The sequence below is a fragment of the Ostrea edulis genome, chromosome 1, assembly GCF_947568905.1.
Source record: "Ostrea edulis chromosome 1, xbOstEdul1.1, whole genome shotgun sequence".
In the NCBI taxonomy this organism is placed as follows: Eukaryota; Metazoa; Mollusca; class Bivalvia; order Ostreida; family Ostreidae; genus Ostrea; species Ostrea edulis.
This window is the reverse complement of record NC_079164.1, coordinates 26,949,424-26,969,740: the sequence shown is the minus strand read 5'-3', so window position 1 is coordinate 26,969,740 and position 20,317 is coordinate 26,949,424. Positions and strand designations below refer to the sequence as shown.

At 35.2% G+C, this 20,317-nt stretch overlaps 2 protein-coding genes across 2 annotated transcripts; one reads left to right on the top strand and one right to left on the bottom strand.

Annotated features, from left to right (window-relative positions):
- Nucleotides 1-484: 484 nt before the first annotated feature.
- On the top strand, nucleotides 485-13,821 carry LOC125665258 (uncharacterized; the record flags this gene model as incomplete). Its single annotated transcript, XM_048897915.2, has 3 exons — nucleotides 485-887; nucleotides 10,342-10,452; nucleotides 13,503-13,821. Coding segments are annotated over 3 exons (747 nt in total), but the record flags the coding sequence as incomplete, so codon positions are not given.
- Nucleotides 13,822-16,644: 2,823 nt separating this feature from the next.
- LOC125663849 (cephalotocin receptor 1-like) lies at nucleotides 16,645-19,609 on the bottom strand. The gene has a single exon (XM_048896255.2). It carries the CDS (start codon nucleotides 17,825-17,827, stop codon nucleotides 16,775-16,777), a length of 1,053 nt encoding a protein of 350 aa, XP_048752212.2. The 5' UTR covers nucleotides 17,828-19,609; the 3' UTR covers nucleotides 16,645-16,774.
- Nucleotides 19,610-20,317: the final 708 nt, after the last annotated feature.

Here is a 20,317-nt window from a genome sequence, read left to right as displayed (position 1 = left end):
CACATTGTATGTGTTTACACAATTAGTGCATGTAGGTGTAACTTCTATCTTTCTAGGATAAAATGTTATGCCTTGCTTAATATCAATTATTTACAACATGCAAGGGAGACTCATAAACAGCTAGCAGTTGCAATAATATTTATACTGCTTTACAAGGATAACCAGTCAAAATGAGTGGAGGAAATTCGATCTGAAATTGCCGGTTCGAAATAGGAAAACTGGTGCGTGTCATCTATAAAACTCAGTCTATATCTTCACCAGCAACTCTATGCAACCCAACAATAGTAGAAAAAACGAAGTGACACGGTTAGATTTAATTTAACACACGTGAAAAATATGCGAGTTGACGAATCACCTACTTACTTGAAAACAAAGGGATAAGACTATATCAAACAAGCGTGTCACATGGAAAACCAAGTATTATATATTTCCTAAGGTCTGTCTCTGGCAATTAATGACATAAAATCGAAAGTGACACAGCTAATTAAGCCATGATACGCTCATTTACGTACATTCCCATTACTTACCATTGAGTCCGCCATATTGGATTTTGATCAGTGGAAGAATCCATTCGACAGTGAGTGCCTGGCCTTCGTGCTTGCACATCGGAAGGCCTCGGGAACCAGGCTATCTGCAGTACTGCACGGCTTTGTCATGGAGAGCATGGGGCAACTGCGAAGGCAACTGTGGAAAACAGACACTCCAAACTAGAAAACGCACCATATGTTATGATTCAGACGAAATTTACTTGAGGATATCAATGCCGATTACTCGCCAAAAAGTTTTAAACTTTTGCAATATTACACAACCAACAGTGGAAACGAGACTTTGTAAGCAGTGCATTTTCGGAAAATTCAATGTCACTGCCAATGCTTGTGAAATATGCAGTAAGTTGAAGTTGTGTTTGATATATTTATGTGTTTTTAATGGAGCAAGTTTGGCGCTCCAATCATGTCTATTTTTGATGAGAATTTTGTTGTTGTTGTTTTGTTTTTTTTTGCAGGGGAAAATGCAAAAACAATTACCTAACTTACGATATATGTATTGTATATATCAGTCTTAAGTATGCAAGTACTCCCACATTCGTGTATTTCAATGATATATTTGCCTATTTCTTTAAAAAAAAATCAGTGTAAAAATTATTGCGAGCATTAATAGAGCTTTTAATGGTATCAAATTCGTACATCATTGTGGAAGTCATATAAACATAAATACAAGCTAAGAGAATTGACTGTAAATGCTGCAGTCCACCTTACCATACTCAGGTAATTCATATTCACGTTAATTCGCGAGTAGCCTTTATCGTGAAATCAATAGTTAAGTTATTATTCATTTATCAACGATTTAAACAAAGTTGAATTATTTCATAATATATACTAACCGCAATTTCATATTCTCACCAAATTGCGATATACAACGATAATTTGAAAATTTCACCAACAGTATCGATTAAAACTGATATAATATTTTGTGTATTGATCAATAACCACCAATATTTTCATGTCCTCGAGCTCCAATTGTTGTCATTGAAATATCTATTGTGAAGATTTTAAAAAAGACAGTGTTAAATTTTGTTGGCGGTAATAATTTAGAAAAACGATCGAATATATACTGTACAATTGTCGCTCGCACTTCTCTTTGAATTGAATTCGCCCTCTTTATTTTCAGCACTGAAAACAATATATCTTTTGAATTCATTATTCTCACTCTAGAGAAAAAAGAATGTATGAAAATTTTGACCTTCTGAATGCATGAATGAAAGCAATATTTTAGCCTTAAATATGTGTTATGTAAACAAAGACTCGAGTCTTTTTATGTAAACAAACAAACAAGTGAAATATTGATTTTGTAATATAATGCATCTTAATTATACATAGTCATAAATTTTTACTTTTAGATGACACTTTTCACCCCAAAAATGCTTGAAAAATGAAAGATATAATAATACTTAGATCGATATCCATTTCTTTTGAAAATTCCGTAAACAATAACATATCGCAATCTTTGTTTACAAAACAAATAATAAACTCTCTAAAATGAGCTTCTGTGATGATGTATAACCTTAATTTTCATGTGAAATCTTTCAAACACATTAGACAGTAGATTTTGATCATTAAAAGTGAAAAACAAAATTTTGGGTAAAATCGTGAAATCAGTCCCTTTAAAGCTATCAACTATATCAAACAAGCATTCTGAGAGTATTACATAAGGAAAACAGGTCCCGACCGGCGCCCCCATTAATTGATGGATGTAATATTCGAGAGAATGTGCATGTAATGTTGACTGACCTTGAACTGTGACCTAAAATATTGGTACCTCTATTCAGATGTCCTTCTTTTACAGTCTTTTCGTCAGAACACAATCCCGATCCCCATGAATATAGTATAAACGCAACGATAGAAGAATTAATTTCTTTCACACTTGTCCATCAAACGAATCCTTGCAAGCATAACGGAAAAAAAGTTTGGAAAAGTTAATGGGACAGACTGACAGACAGAGGAGAAACCTATCGTCCCCTTTGGCTTTACAAACTGATAGGGACTAACAAAAGGAAATATTTGCAAAGTGAATTGAACTTTAAAGCAGTTTCAGCACAACGCGCTGCAAAAACCTAATGGTAAGTTTGTACAGTAAAACACGCTTATAACGAATTCACGCTTATTGCGAAGTGATAGTTGTTATTCTTTTAGAGGAAAATAACGAAAATGTTATTGGATATAACGAAGTTTGGTTAAAATGAAATATATTTCACTGATAACCATGTTTTACTGTAAATATATACATGTAAGTATATGCAAAGAAACGGACGTGCAATATATCACAGGCCCTGTGTCATATTTTATCTCTTTGTTATTCTATTCATATTTGCTAGAGTTCAGATCGTGTAATAATGCATTCGACTGCACCAAAAATCCAACGGAAAAGCGGAATTCTTTATTCATAATTTATGAACAAATCACTCGAGATGTAATTTGTTGTGAAGGTAATTAGTGTGTTCCTGAGTATTATAAAAATGCGTCTCTGTTGTGGAAAATGTCAGAATTTTTGATAAGCAGACTCAAAGAAAATATGTCAAGATGTGATTATGATGGGATCTTAGGAAATCTTTTGTTGATCTAAACGATCAGCTGAGTTAAAGGGACAAAGAAAATTGAAATCTTTGCTGGTATTGATGAGATATAATTCATTCTTGTTCTTTGAAAATATACCTAAATTCTATATCTACGCAGAGAAAAAGAAAACAAATTATCAAAATTGTGATACTAAATTACACCCCTTCCACAATTCTTTTAAGTCCTTTAAAAGGGACAATGGAATTCTTGTTGAACATGGTCAAATTCTAAATTCAAAGAAATCGGCAGATAAATGTTCGCTCCTGAGCATGAAAATTGAGAGAGAGAGAAAGAGAGGGAGAGAGAGATGACAAAGTGCATTTTCATTATTCGAAAAGAAGGGTAGGGATATATGTGATATTATTGATGAACTAAATAACATTTAATTTGAACTTTTTGCGCATTAAATTCAATATCTATTCAAATATGCAGGTGTTATGATTAACACCATAAGATGTCTATGGTAAGTGAACCTTTAATAACAAGATTAAAAATTGTTTGAATAAACAAACATAATCAACATATCATTTGTGACCTCTTTGCACTTAAAATGTTGATAAATTCTTAATATCAAATTCTGTCTTCAGTTGCTAAAAAACTTTCCCAATTCTTAAAGTTGTTTTGAAATTAGCATCTTTACATCCTGAAATTCCAAATTAAAACAGGAAGCATATGGTCCATGTTGATTTTTTTTTTTTTAGATAGAGAGCTGCAAAGAACTCGCACGCTAACTCTGGATTCCCGCCTGCATTTTCAACTCGTGTATTTCAAAAAGCTTTGCAATTTTGCTAATGATATTTTTAATGCAAAGTGGAATCCTTTAGTAATTGATTCTTAACTTTATACCAGTGTTAATTAATTGCTCTTAATTTCAACTCCTTTTGATCAAGGAGTAGAAAAATATGTTCCTTGAAACCAGCTTTTAAAACGTCATAATCCTTATTGATATCAATAAATAACCATTTAACTTGTCAAATTACTTTATATTATTGAGTTAAAAATGGCAAATTTTTAGTATAAATTTGTGAAAAGTTTCCGTTTTCCATTGATTCCTACAGTGAAATACGCGATTTTAACCTAAATTATAGTTATCTCTGTTTTGCAGGTAGGTAGCAAAACAATAATAAAACAAATATTGCATGTAGTTGATGTTAACATTGAAATTTTCACCCCTCGAGAAACCATTGTCAACCTCGGCGTACAATGGTTTTCTCGGGGTAAAATTTTTCAATGTTACCCTCAACTACATGCAATATTTATATAATATCGTTCGCAGATCTTAATCCAATTTGTAAATGAATTTTACTTGAAGCTTACCTAGATTTTCCCTCAAATATCTGTTATAATTCTTAAGCTTTCTTTTTAAAAGGTTTAAAGTTTAAACTATCTATCAAATACTTTGTCCTTAGAATTTTTGATATCCATCTTAGAAGTTTATTATGTTGTCTGTGATGAGAACTACATTAACCTGACGAGATATTCACAGAAATTCCCTCGATGAAATTGTTTATAACCCCCTCGAATTGGTACCGAAACGGGTAACCCGGCTCCCTGTTCGCTTATATTATTTCATTGTCCACCTTTACATATACATTTATGTATATCAATATCTCAAAAGCTAAGAGAAAGTAGAACCTGGCTATGCAGAACGACTTATGAAGGTGATAGGCAGGGAAATTACATAGTTTGGATAGATTATTGGTTCTATATATCTTTTCATTGGGTAGAAGGAAGGGGGTATGTGCATATGATCTATGTACACGTCGTCCTCACTAGGTGTCTGTGGTTAGGACGCTCCGTTTTTGCGGTCATGGTGCTCACATAAGACACATGTAAGCAGCGACCGCTCCTTTGACAAACATCCGGCATTACGAAAAGATCTTTCGGATTTGACCTTTAAAATGCGAAGGTCCTGTGTCCTGGAAAAAGAAAGCCTATCATCATTAGGGTCAAACTATGGGGATAAAAAAAAAAATAGAAAGGCGTTATAACACGAAGAAAAAATAACGCAGTGAAAAGGCGTTATGACGCGAAAAAGGGCGTCTTAATCTATTTATTTCCCCCCACAGTCTGATCCCAATAGGCTTTCGTAATGGTAAGCGTTTGACATGATAAAGAATATTCAATGATACGGTCAGATCAGGATTTCTGGGGCTTTCAGATTTTGGAACGCAGTTCACTATTCGCAATTCAATAGTGAACTGCATTCCAGAACGCAGTTCGCAATTCAAATTTCTATATGCATAAAACAACACCACACTGGAATTATAAGGATGGGGTGCCAGTTACCAACCCCAAACACTGTAAAGAAATGGTGATGGTAATCTCTCTAGATACGGAGATCCGCCCCTCCAATTTTTATGCATAACACATTACACTTATTGAATAAACATCGGGTTCTGAATCATCGAAGACCCCTACCCAGGAGACTGAAAATTTTATGGTAGGGTGTTAGTGGTCCTCTCCCACCACTGTGAAGAAATGGTGATGTTACTCTATTTAGTAATGGAGATCCGCTTCTCAGACATTTTTAAATAACGCATTACACTTAGTGAATAAACATCGGGTTCGGAATCATCGAAGACCCCTACCCCGGGGACTGAAATTTTGGTAGTAGGGTATTAGTGGTTCTCTCCAACCACTGTGAAGAAATGGTGATGTTACTCTCTCTAGTTACGGAGATCCGCCCTCCAAGTTTTATGCATAACGCATTACACCTAGTGAATAAACATCGGGTTCGGAATCATCGAAGACCCCTACCCCGGGGACTGAAATTTTGTTAGTAGGGTATTAGTGGTCCTCTCCCACCACTGTGAAGAAATGGTGATGTTACTCTCTCTAGTTACGGAGATCCGCTCCTCCAATGTTTATGCATAATGCATTACACTTAATGAATAAACATCGGGTTCGTAATCATCGAAGACCCCTACCCCAGGAACTGAAATTTTTGTAGTAGGGTATTAGTGGTCCTCTCCCACCACTGTGAAGAAATGGTGATGTTACCCTATCTAGTTACGGAGATCCACCAATCCAATTTTTATGCATAACGCATTACAATTAGTGAATAAACATCGGGTTCGGAATTATCGAAGACCCCTACCCCGGGGACTGAAATTTTGATGGTAGGGTATTACTGGTCCTCTCCCGCCACTGTGAAGAAATGGTTATGTCAATCTCTCTAGTTACGAAGATCCACCCCTCCAATGTTTATGCATAATGCATAACACTTAGTGAATAAACATCGGGTTCGGAATCACCCGATGTTTATTCACTAATTGTAATGCGTTATGCATAAAAATTGGAGGGTGGATCTCCGTAACTAGAGAGAGTAACATCACCATTTCTTCACAGTGGTGGGAGAGGACCACTAATACCCTACTACAAAAATTTCAATCTCTCACCAGAGGGCGTATTACGCTACGCTACAACACCTCTGTCAACGTCTGAATGTCAAGATTCTTGGCAAAACTTACTTTTACCTATTGCATCATATAAATAATAATTTTACAAGTTTAAGATTTAAGCTTTAAATATTAAAGTAAGTTCACAAAAACAACAAATTCCATGATTATTCTAGTATTATTGAATAATGAATATTTATATAAACCTTTTAATTCGTTCAGGTGTCTCATAATTACCATCTACTGTTTTTAATAAATTCAGACAAGTGTTTGATTTGCTTAGATATTATCATTACAGTTTGATATGCTAAGTTAGTTTTAGTACAGTTTGATATGCTTTTTAGACGTTGACAGAGGTATTAGTGGAGCGTAGCGGGAACGATAACTCTGGGTAGAGATTGCAAAAATTTCAGTCCCCAGGGTAGGGGTCTTCGATGATTCCGAACCCGATGTTTATTCACTAGGTGTAATGCGTTATGCATAAACCTTGGAGGGGCGGATCTCCGTAACTGGAGAGAGTTACATCACCATTTCTTCACAGTGGTGGGAGAGGACCACTAATATCCTACTACAAAAATTTCAGTCCCCGGGGTAGGGGTCTTTGATGATTCCGAACCCGATGTTTATTCACTAAGTGTAATTAATGCATTATGCATAAACGTTGGAGGGGTGGATCTCTGTAACTAGAGAGAGTAGCATCACCATTTCTTCACAGTGGTGGGGGAAGACTACTAATACTCTACTAAAAAATTTCAGTCCCCGGGGTAGGGGTCTTCGATGATTCCGAACCCGATGTTTATTCATTAAGTGTAATGCATTATGCATAAACATTGGAGGAGCAAATCTCCGTAACTAGAGAGAGTAACATCACCATTTCTTCACAGTGGTGGGAGAGGGCCACTAATACCCTACCACCAAAATTTCAGTCCCCGGGGTAGGGGTCTTCGATGATTCCGAACCCGCTGTTTATTCACTAGGTGTAATGCGTTATGCATAAAAATTGGAGGGGAGGATCTCCGTAACTAGAGAGAGTAACATCACCATTTCTTCACAGTGGTGGGAAATAACCACTAATACCCTACCATCAAAATTTCAGTCCCCGGGGTAGGGGTCTTCAATAATTCCAAACCCAATGTTTATTCACTAATTATAATGCGTTATGCATAAACATTGGAGGGGCGGATCTCCGTAACTAGAGAGAGTAACATCACCATTTCTTCACAGTGGTGGGAGAGGACCACTAATACCCTACTGCAAAAATTTCAGTCCCCGGGGTAGGGGTCGTTGATGATTCCGAACCCCATGTTTATTCACTCAGTGTTATGCATTATGCATGAACATTGGAGGGGCGGATCTCCGTAACTAGAGAGACTAACATCACCATTTCTTCACAGTGGTGGGAGAGGACCACTAATACCCTACCACCAAAATTTCAGTCCCCGGGGTAGGGGTCTTCGATGATTCCAAACCCGATGTTTATTCACTAGGTGTAATGCGTTATGCATAAAAATTGGAGGGGCGGATCTCCGTAACTAGAGAGAGTTACATCACCATTTCTTCACAGTGGTGGGAGAGGACCACTAACACCCTACCATAGAAATTTCAGTCCCCTGGGTAGAATCTTCGATGATTCCGAACCCGATGTTTATTCAATAAGTGTAATGCGTTATGCATAAAAATTGGAGGGGCGGATCTCCGTAACTAGAGAGATTACCATCACCATTTCTTCACAGTGTTTGGGGTTGGTAACTGGCACCCCATCCTTATAATTCCAGTGTGGTGTTGTTTTATGCATATAGAAATTTGAATTGCGAACTGTGTTCTGGAATGCAGTTCACTATTGAATTGCGAATAGTGAACTGCGAACTGCGTTCCAAAATCTAATTGCCAGATTGGCGGCACTTCACCTAATTTAAATGGTAACGTCTCTACCGTAGGTACTAAATGAATTATTTCCTGAATACTTATGTTATAATGACTTGACTATAGGGGCTCTCGGATTATCGTAACTTAGATTTAAAGTATTTTAAAGGGAATTGTAGTTTGTAATTTTTCATTCAAGTGCGTGTCCACTCTACATGGGTGAAAAAATATCAAATAGGAAGTAAAATGGCATGCAAACTTTGCCAAAAGGGACAAAGTTCAAGTAAAGCAATGGCGACAACGAGCGATTACTTTCTCTCAATAAAATAATACAAATTTTTATGCCCCCGAGATCGAAAATCGGGGGGCATATTGTTTTTGTCCTGCCTGTCATTCTGTCATAAACTTTAACCTTGCTATTAACTTTTGAATAGTAAGTGCTAGGGCTTTGGTGTTTCACATATGTATTTCTTGTGACAACACCTTTTCGTGGGTACTAAACCTTTTGACCTTGACATTTGACCTACTTTTTATAAATTGACATTGTTCATAACTTCTAAATGGTACATATTAGAGCTTCCATATTGCACATGAGCATTTCTTGTGACAATATCTTACTATTGGTACCAAGATATTTGTCCTTGTGACCTTGGCCATCTTCAGAATTGGCCATTATCGGAGGCTGTTGTGTTTCACAAACACATCTTGTTTAAACCTTTACTGCTTATTCTGTATATGAAAATTGACAGAACATCAGCTTTCTCTAAACCTGTTTTAACGGATTCTATAACACGAAGAACACTGTCTGTGTACTATTAATCTACTTTTATTGTGAAATAAAACGCAAAACTCTCAACGTAGTTTAATGAGATAGGTGAAGTAGAGTCATGCAAATAATTCACAAGTATACGATTAACATCACAATATTCTTTTTCAGTATAGAATGTACAATGTTCTTGGAAATGTTAATGCAGTGTAAAATATATTTGTTTCAAATTCTAAAGTTTATTATGTCCCCTTGAAAGAAGAGGGGCATATTGCTTTGCACCTGTTGGTTGGTCGGTAGACCACATGTTGTCCGTTCAATATGTTGAGATCCATTCACTTTATCGTAATGATATTTCATATGTGCGTTGGTTATGAGTAGAAGGGGGCCTCTATTGATTTTCAGGTCAAAACGTCAAGGGTCAATCAACTCTGGAAATAGGAAGGTACTGTGCGTGCAATATTTTGAACACCCTTTGCTTGACAGAATTCAAACTTGGTACAATGGTACGTTTTATGGAGTAGATGATCCCATTGATTTTGAGGTCACATGGTAAAGGGTCATTATAATGGATATAGGAAAACACTGTCCTTTCAATATTTTGAGAACCCTTTGCTTTGCAGACATCAAACTTGGCATACTGGTACATCTTAAGCAATTGAGTTGGAGGTCACATGGTCAAGGGTCATACTGGACAAAGGAAAATAATTTCCGCTCAATATCTTGAGAACCCTGTGCTTTACAGACATCAAACTTGGTATACTTGCCCTATTGATTTTGAGGCCACATGGACAAAGGCGGATATAGGAATATATTGCCCATTAATTATCTTGTTAATTTGCTTGACCTACATCAAACTTGATACACTGGTACATCATAAGGAGTAGATGACCCCTATAAACTTTGGGTTCATATGGTCAAGGGTCAAACTGGACATAGTAATATATTGCCTCCTATATTTTAAGAATCATTTACTTGACGGACATCATATTTGGCACATCATAGGGAATATATGACCCCTATTGACTTTCGGTCACATGGTCAATGCACTTTGGATATAGGAAGATATTGTATACTCTATATCTTGAATTGGTTTGGCACTACTATCAATTAAAGGATGAATGTGTATAACCCTTTTCAATTTTGCACCAAGGGGGGCATAATTATATGTTTTACAAACATTTCTGTTTTCTTTCAGAGAACATCACGTGTAGCGCTCAGTTGTGTAAACATGGAATCTGTTATGATACAAACTCCAGTGTTCGATGTGACTGTTATGATGGGTTTGCTGGACTCGACTGTAGTATAGGTACAATGTCGTCTAATTTACTGTAGTGCGACAACAAAATGGTTCAACATACATGTACATGTACTCGCATACATGTATGTATAATTCCAATGTCATTTATTACAATTGTTTTGATTGGATAAAAATAAATCTAAACGAGAATTTACAAATCAATAAATCCAAAAATCCTATGTATACATACGCGCCTGAAAACAAATACATGTAACAGAATGCGGGGAAACTATTCAAATTTTTTAAATTGTTAATACAGGAAACGAATTGGAATTATAAGAATCAAACATACTTTTTGAAGAATTTATCGATGTGTAAACTCTGGGCATTTTACTGACAAACTTCACATAAAAGTGTTTCGTACTTTTATTCAGTTTGTGAGTAAAATGTCCTGAGTTTACACATCGATAGATTCTTCGAAAAGAATGTTTAATCCTGTTATAATCCTTGAGAATGTTGTATCAAAAATACGAAAGTTTTAAACTCCTTTGAATTACCTCTAATTATCTCCACGTAAGTTTTAAACTCCTTTAAATTACTGGTAATTATCTACACGTAAGTTTTAAACTCCTTTGAATTACTGGTAATTATCTACACGTAAGTTTTAAACTCCTTTGAATTACTGGTAATTATCTACACGAAAGTTTTAAACTCCTTTGAATTACTGGTAATTATCTACACGAAAGTTTTAAACTCCTTTGAATTACCTGTAATTATCTACACGAAAGTTTTAAACTCCTTTGAATTTCTGGTAATTATCTACACGAAAGTTTTAAACTCATTTGAATTACTGGTAATTATCTACCCGAAAGTTTTAAACTCCTTTGAATTACTGGTAATTATCTACACGAAAGTTTTAAACTCCTTTGAATTACCTGTAATTATCTACATAGCAAACAACTTTAAAGTACAAAAGGTATCATCGGATTTATCTTTCAAGTAATTCTATAAATAGTACTATAGATAATGTTATTTTGAAAACATAGTATTATAAATTGTGTTGATCACCGATAAGTATTCATGGGAAAGCTTGAATGAATAAGCGTTCTGATACCTAACTTATAAGACGTTGCTGTATACATGTATAACCCCCAACCACCGCCGCCACCACCACCACCCCTTGTTGGAAATCGTGGACGAGTTGACTTTGCGGCCTTTGATTACAAATTTTCACCGGCGAAACCCATGTTTTCGTTGGGTTTTTATAATTGATATTAAAGTATAGAATACATCATTGCAAATAGTAACGAAGAATGATATGCTGTGAAACACATGAAATTTCTGTAAGTGTAAAAAGGTCAAAATTGATATTTTAGTAGATCATTATCTTTTCAGTTTGCTATCTATATGTAGCATTATTATACACCCTTCTTTTGATGGACCGTATCATATAATGGGGTTTCCCGTCCGTCTGTCCGTCCGTCCGTTCTTAAGTTAGATTTCTGTGTCCGGGTCATACCTATATTTTACATACTGTGAGATCGAGGACTATCAACTTCGTCATTTGATACATCTTGGGTGGAAGATGTGTCGTAACCCAAAAGTAGGCCACCGTGGCCTCACTTTAGAATTTTATGGCTTTACATAATTAGTGAAATCGTGTCCGGATCATCGTATAAGTGGTATATTTAGCGAGACTCAAATTCAGCGATTTGTCCATAATTTATGGGTATATATATTTAGCGAGAGCTAATTCTAGCGACTCTATGATTGGAAGAAAAATAACTATTACCTCTGATATGGAATGAATCATTAGCGATATTCAGTTTTAATAGCGATCTCAACACTGTCGCTAATAATGCCAAAATTAAATCCTCGCTAAAAATCTTATATGGTATCTTGTATACTGTCAGGCCTACATGTTGCTTCATCAAACCTTGGTTTACTGATAGATAACTTCAGATATGTTACAGTAATTTTATTTCAACGTAGTTGCAAATGAAAGCGTCACAACAGATGTAGATATTAGGGATGTCAATTTGACTCGGATAGCCTAGTCGAATACTCGGGGGCTTTAGTCGAGTACTCGATATAAAAACAAACCCCGGACTGACAGGGTACAATTGTACCTAAGTTATGGTACATTTCACCGTTTATCCATCATGCGATCTTTTAAAGTATGTCCAAACAGGGGATGTCGGAGGCATGTTTACAGACCGACATCCAAATTCAAATGATTTATTTGAATATAAATGAATTAAAACCGGTTTGACTTTACACGATTTTTAATCACAAAAAACTGAAGCGTTTAGAATTTATGAACATTGTCAAAAAAGCTATTTTCAACGAGTACTCGACTATGAAAAATGTAGTCGATGATCGGTATGACCGAGCGATAGTCGAGTACTCGTTGGCATCCCTAATAGATATGCATCATTTACATGTACATGTAGCTCCAGATTGGCGTATTATGTATCCTGGTGCTGAACTATACTTTACTTCATTTGTAGTACGGTACCTTGATGAATGTTTCTTGATAGAAATTAGAACAAGTCTGAAAAAGTTAATTACATAGTGGAAATGTAAATGTAAAATATAACACTTAGCCCCAAGACCATAACATGAGAATATATTGAGATTAGATTGGAATAGATCTAATCCATAATATGAATTATTGATAATTATAAGTCAATGAAATTATGTTGAGAGTAGAATTTAGATCCAATTCAAAATATCAATAAAGTATTTGTGTGACTATAATCAAAGATAATTTATATACAATCTCTTATGTTTTACGTAATGTGTCTAATCTTAATTTATGATCATGGAGCTAGGTTACTTTGTGAATTATATGTTATACTCGAGGAAAGGTCTTAATACTGAACAGTGATCTACCTTATTGCACATTTGCTGAAACATACATGACAACAGTTTATATTTTGTACATCTTTACTAAAATGAAAATTTAAGATAATTGATATTAATTCGATGACCAATGATGGATGTTTTAGATACACCTGTAAGCTGTATGAACCTTATACATGCATGCATCGATTTTTACTAAAATTGATAAATGTTTCTTTACAAATTTTAGAATAATACCAGAAATATTTATTTAGAGCTTACAAAGGACTTCAAACTGCCGACTTGGTTACCTTGGCTGGAGTATGCACTTTTGGCTATAATATCCATGGTCATTCTGATGGCGACTGGGTGTATTTGTCTGAAATGCTGTGTAGTTTGTGGATGCATGACTTCCGACGAGGAGGAAAAGAAAAAGCGAAAGAAAATGAAAGAAGATATTCAGCAAGAACACTACTCATTAAAACCTAAATCAGTGATTGATTTTTAAAATTGAAAATCTGTTCTTTTCTATGCAACATTCAGTTTAACAAATTGGCTAGCTATAATTACAAAACAATGATATTTCAAATGAAACCGGTTTCTTTATATTTACATAACTGTTCAGTTTCTTGAGGGAGAAAAACGCATGTTCTATATATATAGATAATGGTTTACGAGATTTAACAAACACGTAGCACTAGGATGAGGGGCCTATCCCTCCTTCCACTTTTTTGACAACTTTCATTTTCCAAAATCTATATTTACCCCCCCCCCCCTACACACACTTTTTGACTGCAGTTTTGAATGGTATGAGTGTAAGGTTGAACTGATGAATTCAATAAACGATTAACACAACAACCTACCCCACACTCCCATCTCCCCGATTTAGGATTTTTTGAAAAGTTTGGGCAAAAGAACACCGGACACTTTCTTTAGGGAGGGGGGGGTCTTATTTTTTTCCTCATTAATTAAATCATTATTGCTTGTTAAGAATTTTAGACAGCTGTGAAGTTTGAAAAACGATACTATACTGTAGTGTCATTCCAGTTTTCCGTTACTTCAATAACTTTTATTAATTTTGATATTCATGTACGTGCATGTAGAACGGTCAGTTGTTTTTTTTTTATCTCAGAAGTCAGGTACAGAGTCAATTTATACTTTCTTATTTTTAGAATGGATTATTTTATGTGAATCATATGTTGGGGGATCTTCGCAAGCCAAGTGTCCGATTCGCTAATCGGATACTTGGCTTGCGAAGATGATGTTGGAGTTAATCTCATTAAAATCAGACTTCTTACATCCGCGCCGTATACTCTGCGTAAGAAGAGTATACGGCGTGGATCTAAGAAGTTGATGTTTGCGTCAATCTGTTTTTATGGATTAAATTTTGTTTTAATCATATCTGGAGATATAAAATTCTGCTATGTTTTTTTTTTTGGGGGGGGGGGTTATTCAATTCCACCCATTCCTTACCTTGACCAACATTTCAGTCACTGAATAATTTTAAGAAAAATCTGAAAGAATATTCTAAATCAATTATTCAAGGGTTTTATGTATCTGAGTTCGAATAATGTAGTATGTAACAGTATGTTTAAGATTTATTAAAAAAAAAAAAAAAAAAAAAAACATTTTGTGCAGGTGTTGACATTCACCATTGTACATGTAATATCAGTACTAAACCTGTGATGTCTCATTGTTGATAACTTTCAATGAAAACTGTGACTCGTAAATGACCGTTCATCTTATTAACACAAAAAAGGACAAAGAAACAACGTAGACAAGACAGAAATCTCGTTTGTTTTCATACCCATGTATTTACCTTCACTGTGTGTAATCTGCTTAATTTCTATGCAATTATGAAAACAGTTTGTTTCAATCTAAGTAGATCCGGGTTTTTAATGTCGTCTGTCCGCCTGTGAATATACATGTTCCACGAACGCTGCGACCTATTTCGTGACATTGTTGGAATATACACATGTATGTTTCTGGTTTTTTATTTTTAAACCTTTTATCTAATTCTAGAATTATAAAAAATGCTGGTGATTTCCAGCTATTATGTTTAAAATTAACTTACGGGTCAATAATACCTGCTAGAAAGTATTTATATATTAAAAGAAATATTAATTAGTGTAGATATAATGAAATGTCTTTCTTTGGTTTGTTAAACGGGAGAGGAATGTCGCAAACAATTTTTTCTACATTTGCGACCTTCAGAATCCCTTTAACAAACCTATTATTTAGATAATGCAAACAACTTACTAGAGAGATTAACTAGTTGATCACACAAATAATTTCTTCGGTCCTTTTTAGCTCGATATGTCTCTCTCTCTCTTTTTAATTTAGATTTTTTCATCACCACCAATACTACACAACTCAATGGTTAAATCAATTTATTAAACCAAGATATCACAAAAGCATAAATTGTACAAATATTAGCATACATGATAAAACAATTAACTTACATATATAAGTTATGTAGAGATTATCTCGGTCTACTGATATTTACTTTACATTTCCAATGGTACATGTGCATTTGCAAAGTCAAATTATGAATAACACCATGGTACATTTAAGAAATAAATCTTATTTCTGAAAAAAAAAAATAACATGAAGGAATAGTCTGCGATACTTTGCGTTAGTATACTCAGCGCTTTAACAAGAAAAGTTTGCCGGGGTGAAGCGTTGCTATTTATACTATCATGTATTTTCATAAACGAAATTCATTTTTCCTATATATACATTCAACTGTCAGCTAGTACATGCATTTCAACACAAGGGAAAAAAAAGAACCGAAGATATCATTTAGGGTATCGATCCAATTCGCAATATATGCTGGATTTGTTGCAGGTATATTGCCTATGATTTACGATGCGATATACTTGCACTATGTTCTTACGCGTATGAAGTGAACTCCTTTTATCTCCGATGCATAACTTATCACACTACGTTCGGTGGTCTGGCCCAGGCTCAGTGCATTAAGGAGACACTTAATTGATTGTTTTGAGGAGGAAAAATCGATTTTGAGAGTTTGAGGCTATCGGAATTAACTTCGTTCATTAGATATAATTTTATCTTTTTTCAGACAAATCTGATAAGAAGAGGATATGTACAATGATATTTTGAAATTGAATTGTTTCAAATTTACCTTTTTTAGTTTTGAAAATGCAGTGTTAGTAGAAAATAATCGGGGGAATAAAATAGAATCCTTGTTGAACTCGAACGCACGAACTACAGATCAGCAGTAGACACGTGAATATACAGAGGTCCCCAGAAAAATGAATTGCTGATGCATGTGTTTATTGTCGGCCATTATGACGATGTATTATTCCTCCTTAAGCTTTAAATGAGAACGTGATCGTATCGCAAATTATCACCAGTGTTACATTTTGTTTACGAGAAAGAAAGATTGTACATGTAGCATTGAGGATATTCACTGATCTTTCCATGCGTGGACTTGACATGACGAATATCAATATAAAAAGGAAAGGAGCTATGGAAATTCACTGACATAATATACCAACTAAAATCGTTCTTTCAAAGAACTTGGTCATTTAAAACTACAAAATAATCTTTGAATTTGTTGTCTAAATGCAAAATCATACATTCCATAAATAAATGGATTGGACAAATGATTCAAAATATACATTCGCCTTAGGATGACACAGATTTGGAAAAGTGGTTCCGACATCTCTTTCCAGAAATTAGACTTATATGTTTCGATTGCTATAAATATCCAGGAAGGAAAGTACGACGCAATGGCGGTAAAGGAAATGACCATAAACATTATTGATAATCGTTGGACCGATCCTTTGCGTGATTTCGACATTGCCTGTACTTCATCTGACTCACTCTGGGCATCCTGTACTGTTGTGTTCGATGTGAAAGCGGAGCTCTGTTGTTCGTCAACGTAATCATTTTGTCGAGTTTTACGCAATCTGGTTGTCCGAAATATAGTTCTTGCAATCAAGATGTACAGGGTTGTTATGCATATAACGTTAGCGGTGGAAATAACTGCTCCTGCGCCCTGGTATGCTCTCAGTCCCACAGTGGAGCTGGGATACACCTTCTGGCACATGACCCCTGTTACATTCCCACTGTATGAATCAAATACCGGAGCGGTTCCATAATAAAATAGGCTCGGTATATTAAGTAAAAGACTAAAAGCGATACAAATTATTAGAGAAACCCGCAAGTACTTCATATTCATTTGTCTTGAAAATGGCCGGCAAATTTTCTGATATCTTTGGACAGCAATAACGTTCAAAAGAAAAAGCGAACTGCACCCGACGACGTAACTTCCGTAGAGAAGCAATTTACACGTCACATTTCCAGGAAAAATGACGTGTTTTGTATTACGTATAAGATTGAGTGTTCCCGTGATGAAAAGCCCGGTCAAGTCCACATAAGCCAGAGGCAAAACGAAAAATCGCCCCGTCCCTTCCTTAATCAAACGGCAGCTGTAAATAACGATGACCAAAAGATTTCCAGGGATCCCAAGTAGTAGTCCAAAAACAATCAGAATCGTGTTTGCTAGATATTTCTCTGAGAATTCATCATTCCATCTCTCCAAACTGTAAAGCGCTGTAGGTGTACCATTCATATTTCTTTTCAGTATAATTTTGTCTCAACAAACTCACCGTCATACATAGTACAGTATTTAGCAATCAATAAATATTGTAGGAGACTGTCTAATTTATAAGAATTGTAATTCCTGTTTCCTGTCAAAAAATACCTCGATATGTACCGCAGCTGTAAAGGGAAGGATATTAACGGGAAAAAAGTTTCGACAAGGAAATAATTTTTCTGCAGCAATGGAAACCCGCGAAGGTCGTTCTTGAAGAAACGAAAGATACATAAAAATTCACTACATCATCTTGATTATAGGGTATTCACGTCCACGTCTGTGGTATCCCGGGAGTGCGCTTTAACTCTCATCTCGCCCATTGTTTGACTATCAAATCGAGACGTCCCACGGGGATCCGAGTTAGAATAGGTCCTCAATATCCCTTGCTTGTCGTAAGAGGCAACGGAAACGGGGCGGTTCTTCGGATGAGATCGCAAACATCAATGCCCCGTGTCACAGCAGGTGTGACACGATAAAGATCCTTCCCTGCTGAAAGCCCGTAGGCGCCGAACATAGGCCTAAATTTTGCAGCCCTCTTCACCGGCAATGGCGACCTCTCCATATGAGTGAAAAATTCTCGAGAGGGGCGTTAAACAATATACAAACATTCAAATCGAGATAGACAACTGCTGTGGATGACGATAGAAATCACACTGCCACACACTACAAGGTCATTGAAATTCAGTGAAATATATCTATATGTATATTGTATTAAAGTTATTTAAGGTGATGTAATATTCCCAAAATCTTATAGAATTTTGTAAAATGTTTTAATATTGCTAAAACCCATATTTACCACAGCATTTTCCTGTGAAACAACCATTATTTACAAATCTTTATTTTAAAATTCACTGGAAAAACATTTTACCCCCAGATTGAAATCCTTCACAACGTCTTTTCATTTAATTTTTAGTGCATTTCATATTGACATTGCTGTTTGATCAAATAATAGAAAATCCCACACAAGACACAGCAAACTCTTCGTTTGATGCTTCTAAACTCTTAAATCTCCTATGACATTATCAACAAAAGATAAAACAATTCTTTTAGCCATACACACGTAAATGTTTATGATGCTGACAGTGCTCAGAATTAAGAATCACCGACAGGAAAAATAGATACACATCTGCAATTAACTGTTATAATTACCTCATTCAATAAAAAGTGGTTCTACTAAAAAAAAAAAAAAAAAAGACTCGACATCGATTATGATAGAAAGAGAAATTTCCGTCTTTAATTAAGTCATCCACACTTTTAAAAAATGGTATAAAAAGGATATGAATCTTGTTTGCTCTCGTATCTACGCATGTAAGATACAGTAATCCTATGAAAGAAAGGTACGAAAAATACTTCTATCTTTCATATCACGTGACATTCACAGGTGCTTGTGGACAGGACTTCCGGTACCACCCTTCTTGTATTTTTAAATGTTCAATTCCTTGGGTATTTCGGACGTATTTTTGATAAAATATGTAACTTCAGAGTTTATATATTTCAATGAAATACACAAATCTCGCATAGAAACCGTTTTTAAAAATGTCATATCACCGGTCATAATATATGAGGTACCCGCATCCCCACGGGATGTTTAGGTATGGAAACGAAAGTAAATTCCGTATGTCCACCAATCTCTCATCAGAGGGTGTATTACGCTACAACATCTGTCAACGTCTAAATGTCAATATTCTTGGCAAAACTTGCATGTACTTTTACCTATTGAAATAGGTAATAGTAAGTTATAGGCTATTGCATCATACCGGTAGATAAACTTTAAATCTTAAAGTAGGTTCACAAAAACAACGAATTCCATGATTATTCTAGTATTATTATATAAATGAATATTCATATAAAACATTTTAATTCGCTCAGGTGTCTCATATTTACCATCTTCTGCTTTTGAAAAATTCAGACAAGTGTTTGATTTACTTAGATATTATTATTACAGTTTGATAAGCTAATTTAGTTTTAGTGCATTTGGATATACTTTGCAGACGTTGACAGAGGTACATGTATAAGTGGAGCGTAGCAGGAACGATAACTCTGGGTAGAGATTGTATGCCCATTAGCAAAAAAAACACTTGTAATCTGCTTACAAACTCATCGTTACTGTACATTTAATATCAGTATCAATGCTCCTTTGAATAGAAAACGCACGAATTTGATTAGGCCTAACTGGGACTCGGTAGAAGAAAGACTATTCCAGATGTAAGCCAAATGACGTCACGCGTCATTATGGGACGGTTTGTACCGGCCCATTCTATGATGAAAGACAAAGATAACGAGCAGAGATCAATCTCATCCCATTCTATGATATAAGATTTGAGAAGTCGCATGCGTTTCTGCAGGACAGGTGTCTATTACCGTGGAAGTGTTCTAATAAAGAATGACCTCTTTTATTTATCAAATTTTTTTTTTGACAAAGGTTTATATATTATATATTTTCATGACCACGAAAAAAAAAAGACT

Coding starts and splice junctions, on each gene's coding strand:
- LOC125663849 (XM_048896255.2), bottom strand. CDS start 17,827: ATGAATGGTACACCTACAGCGCTTTACAGTTTGGAGAGATGGAATGAT.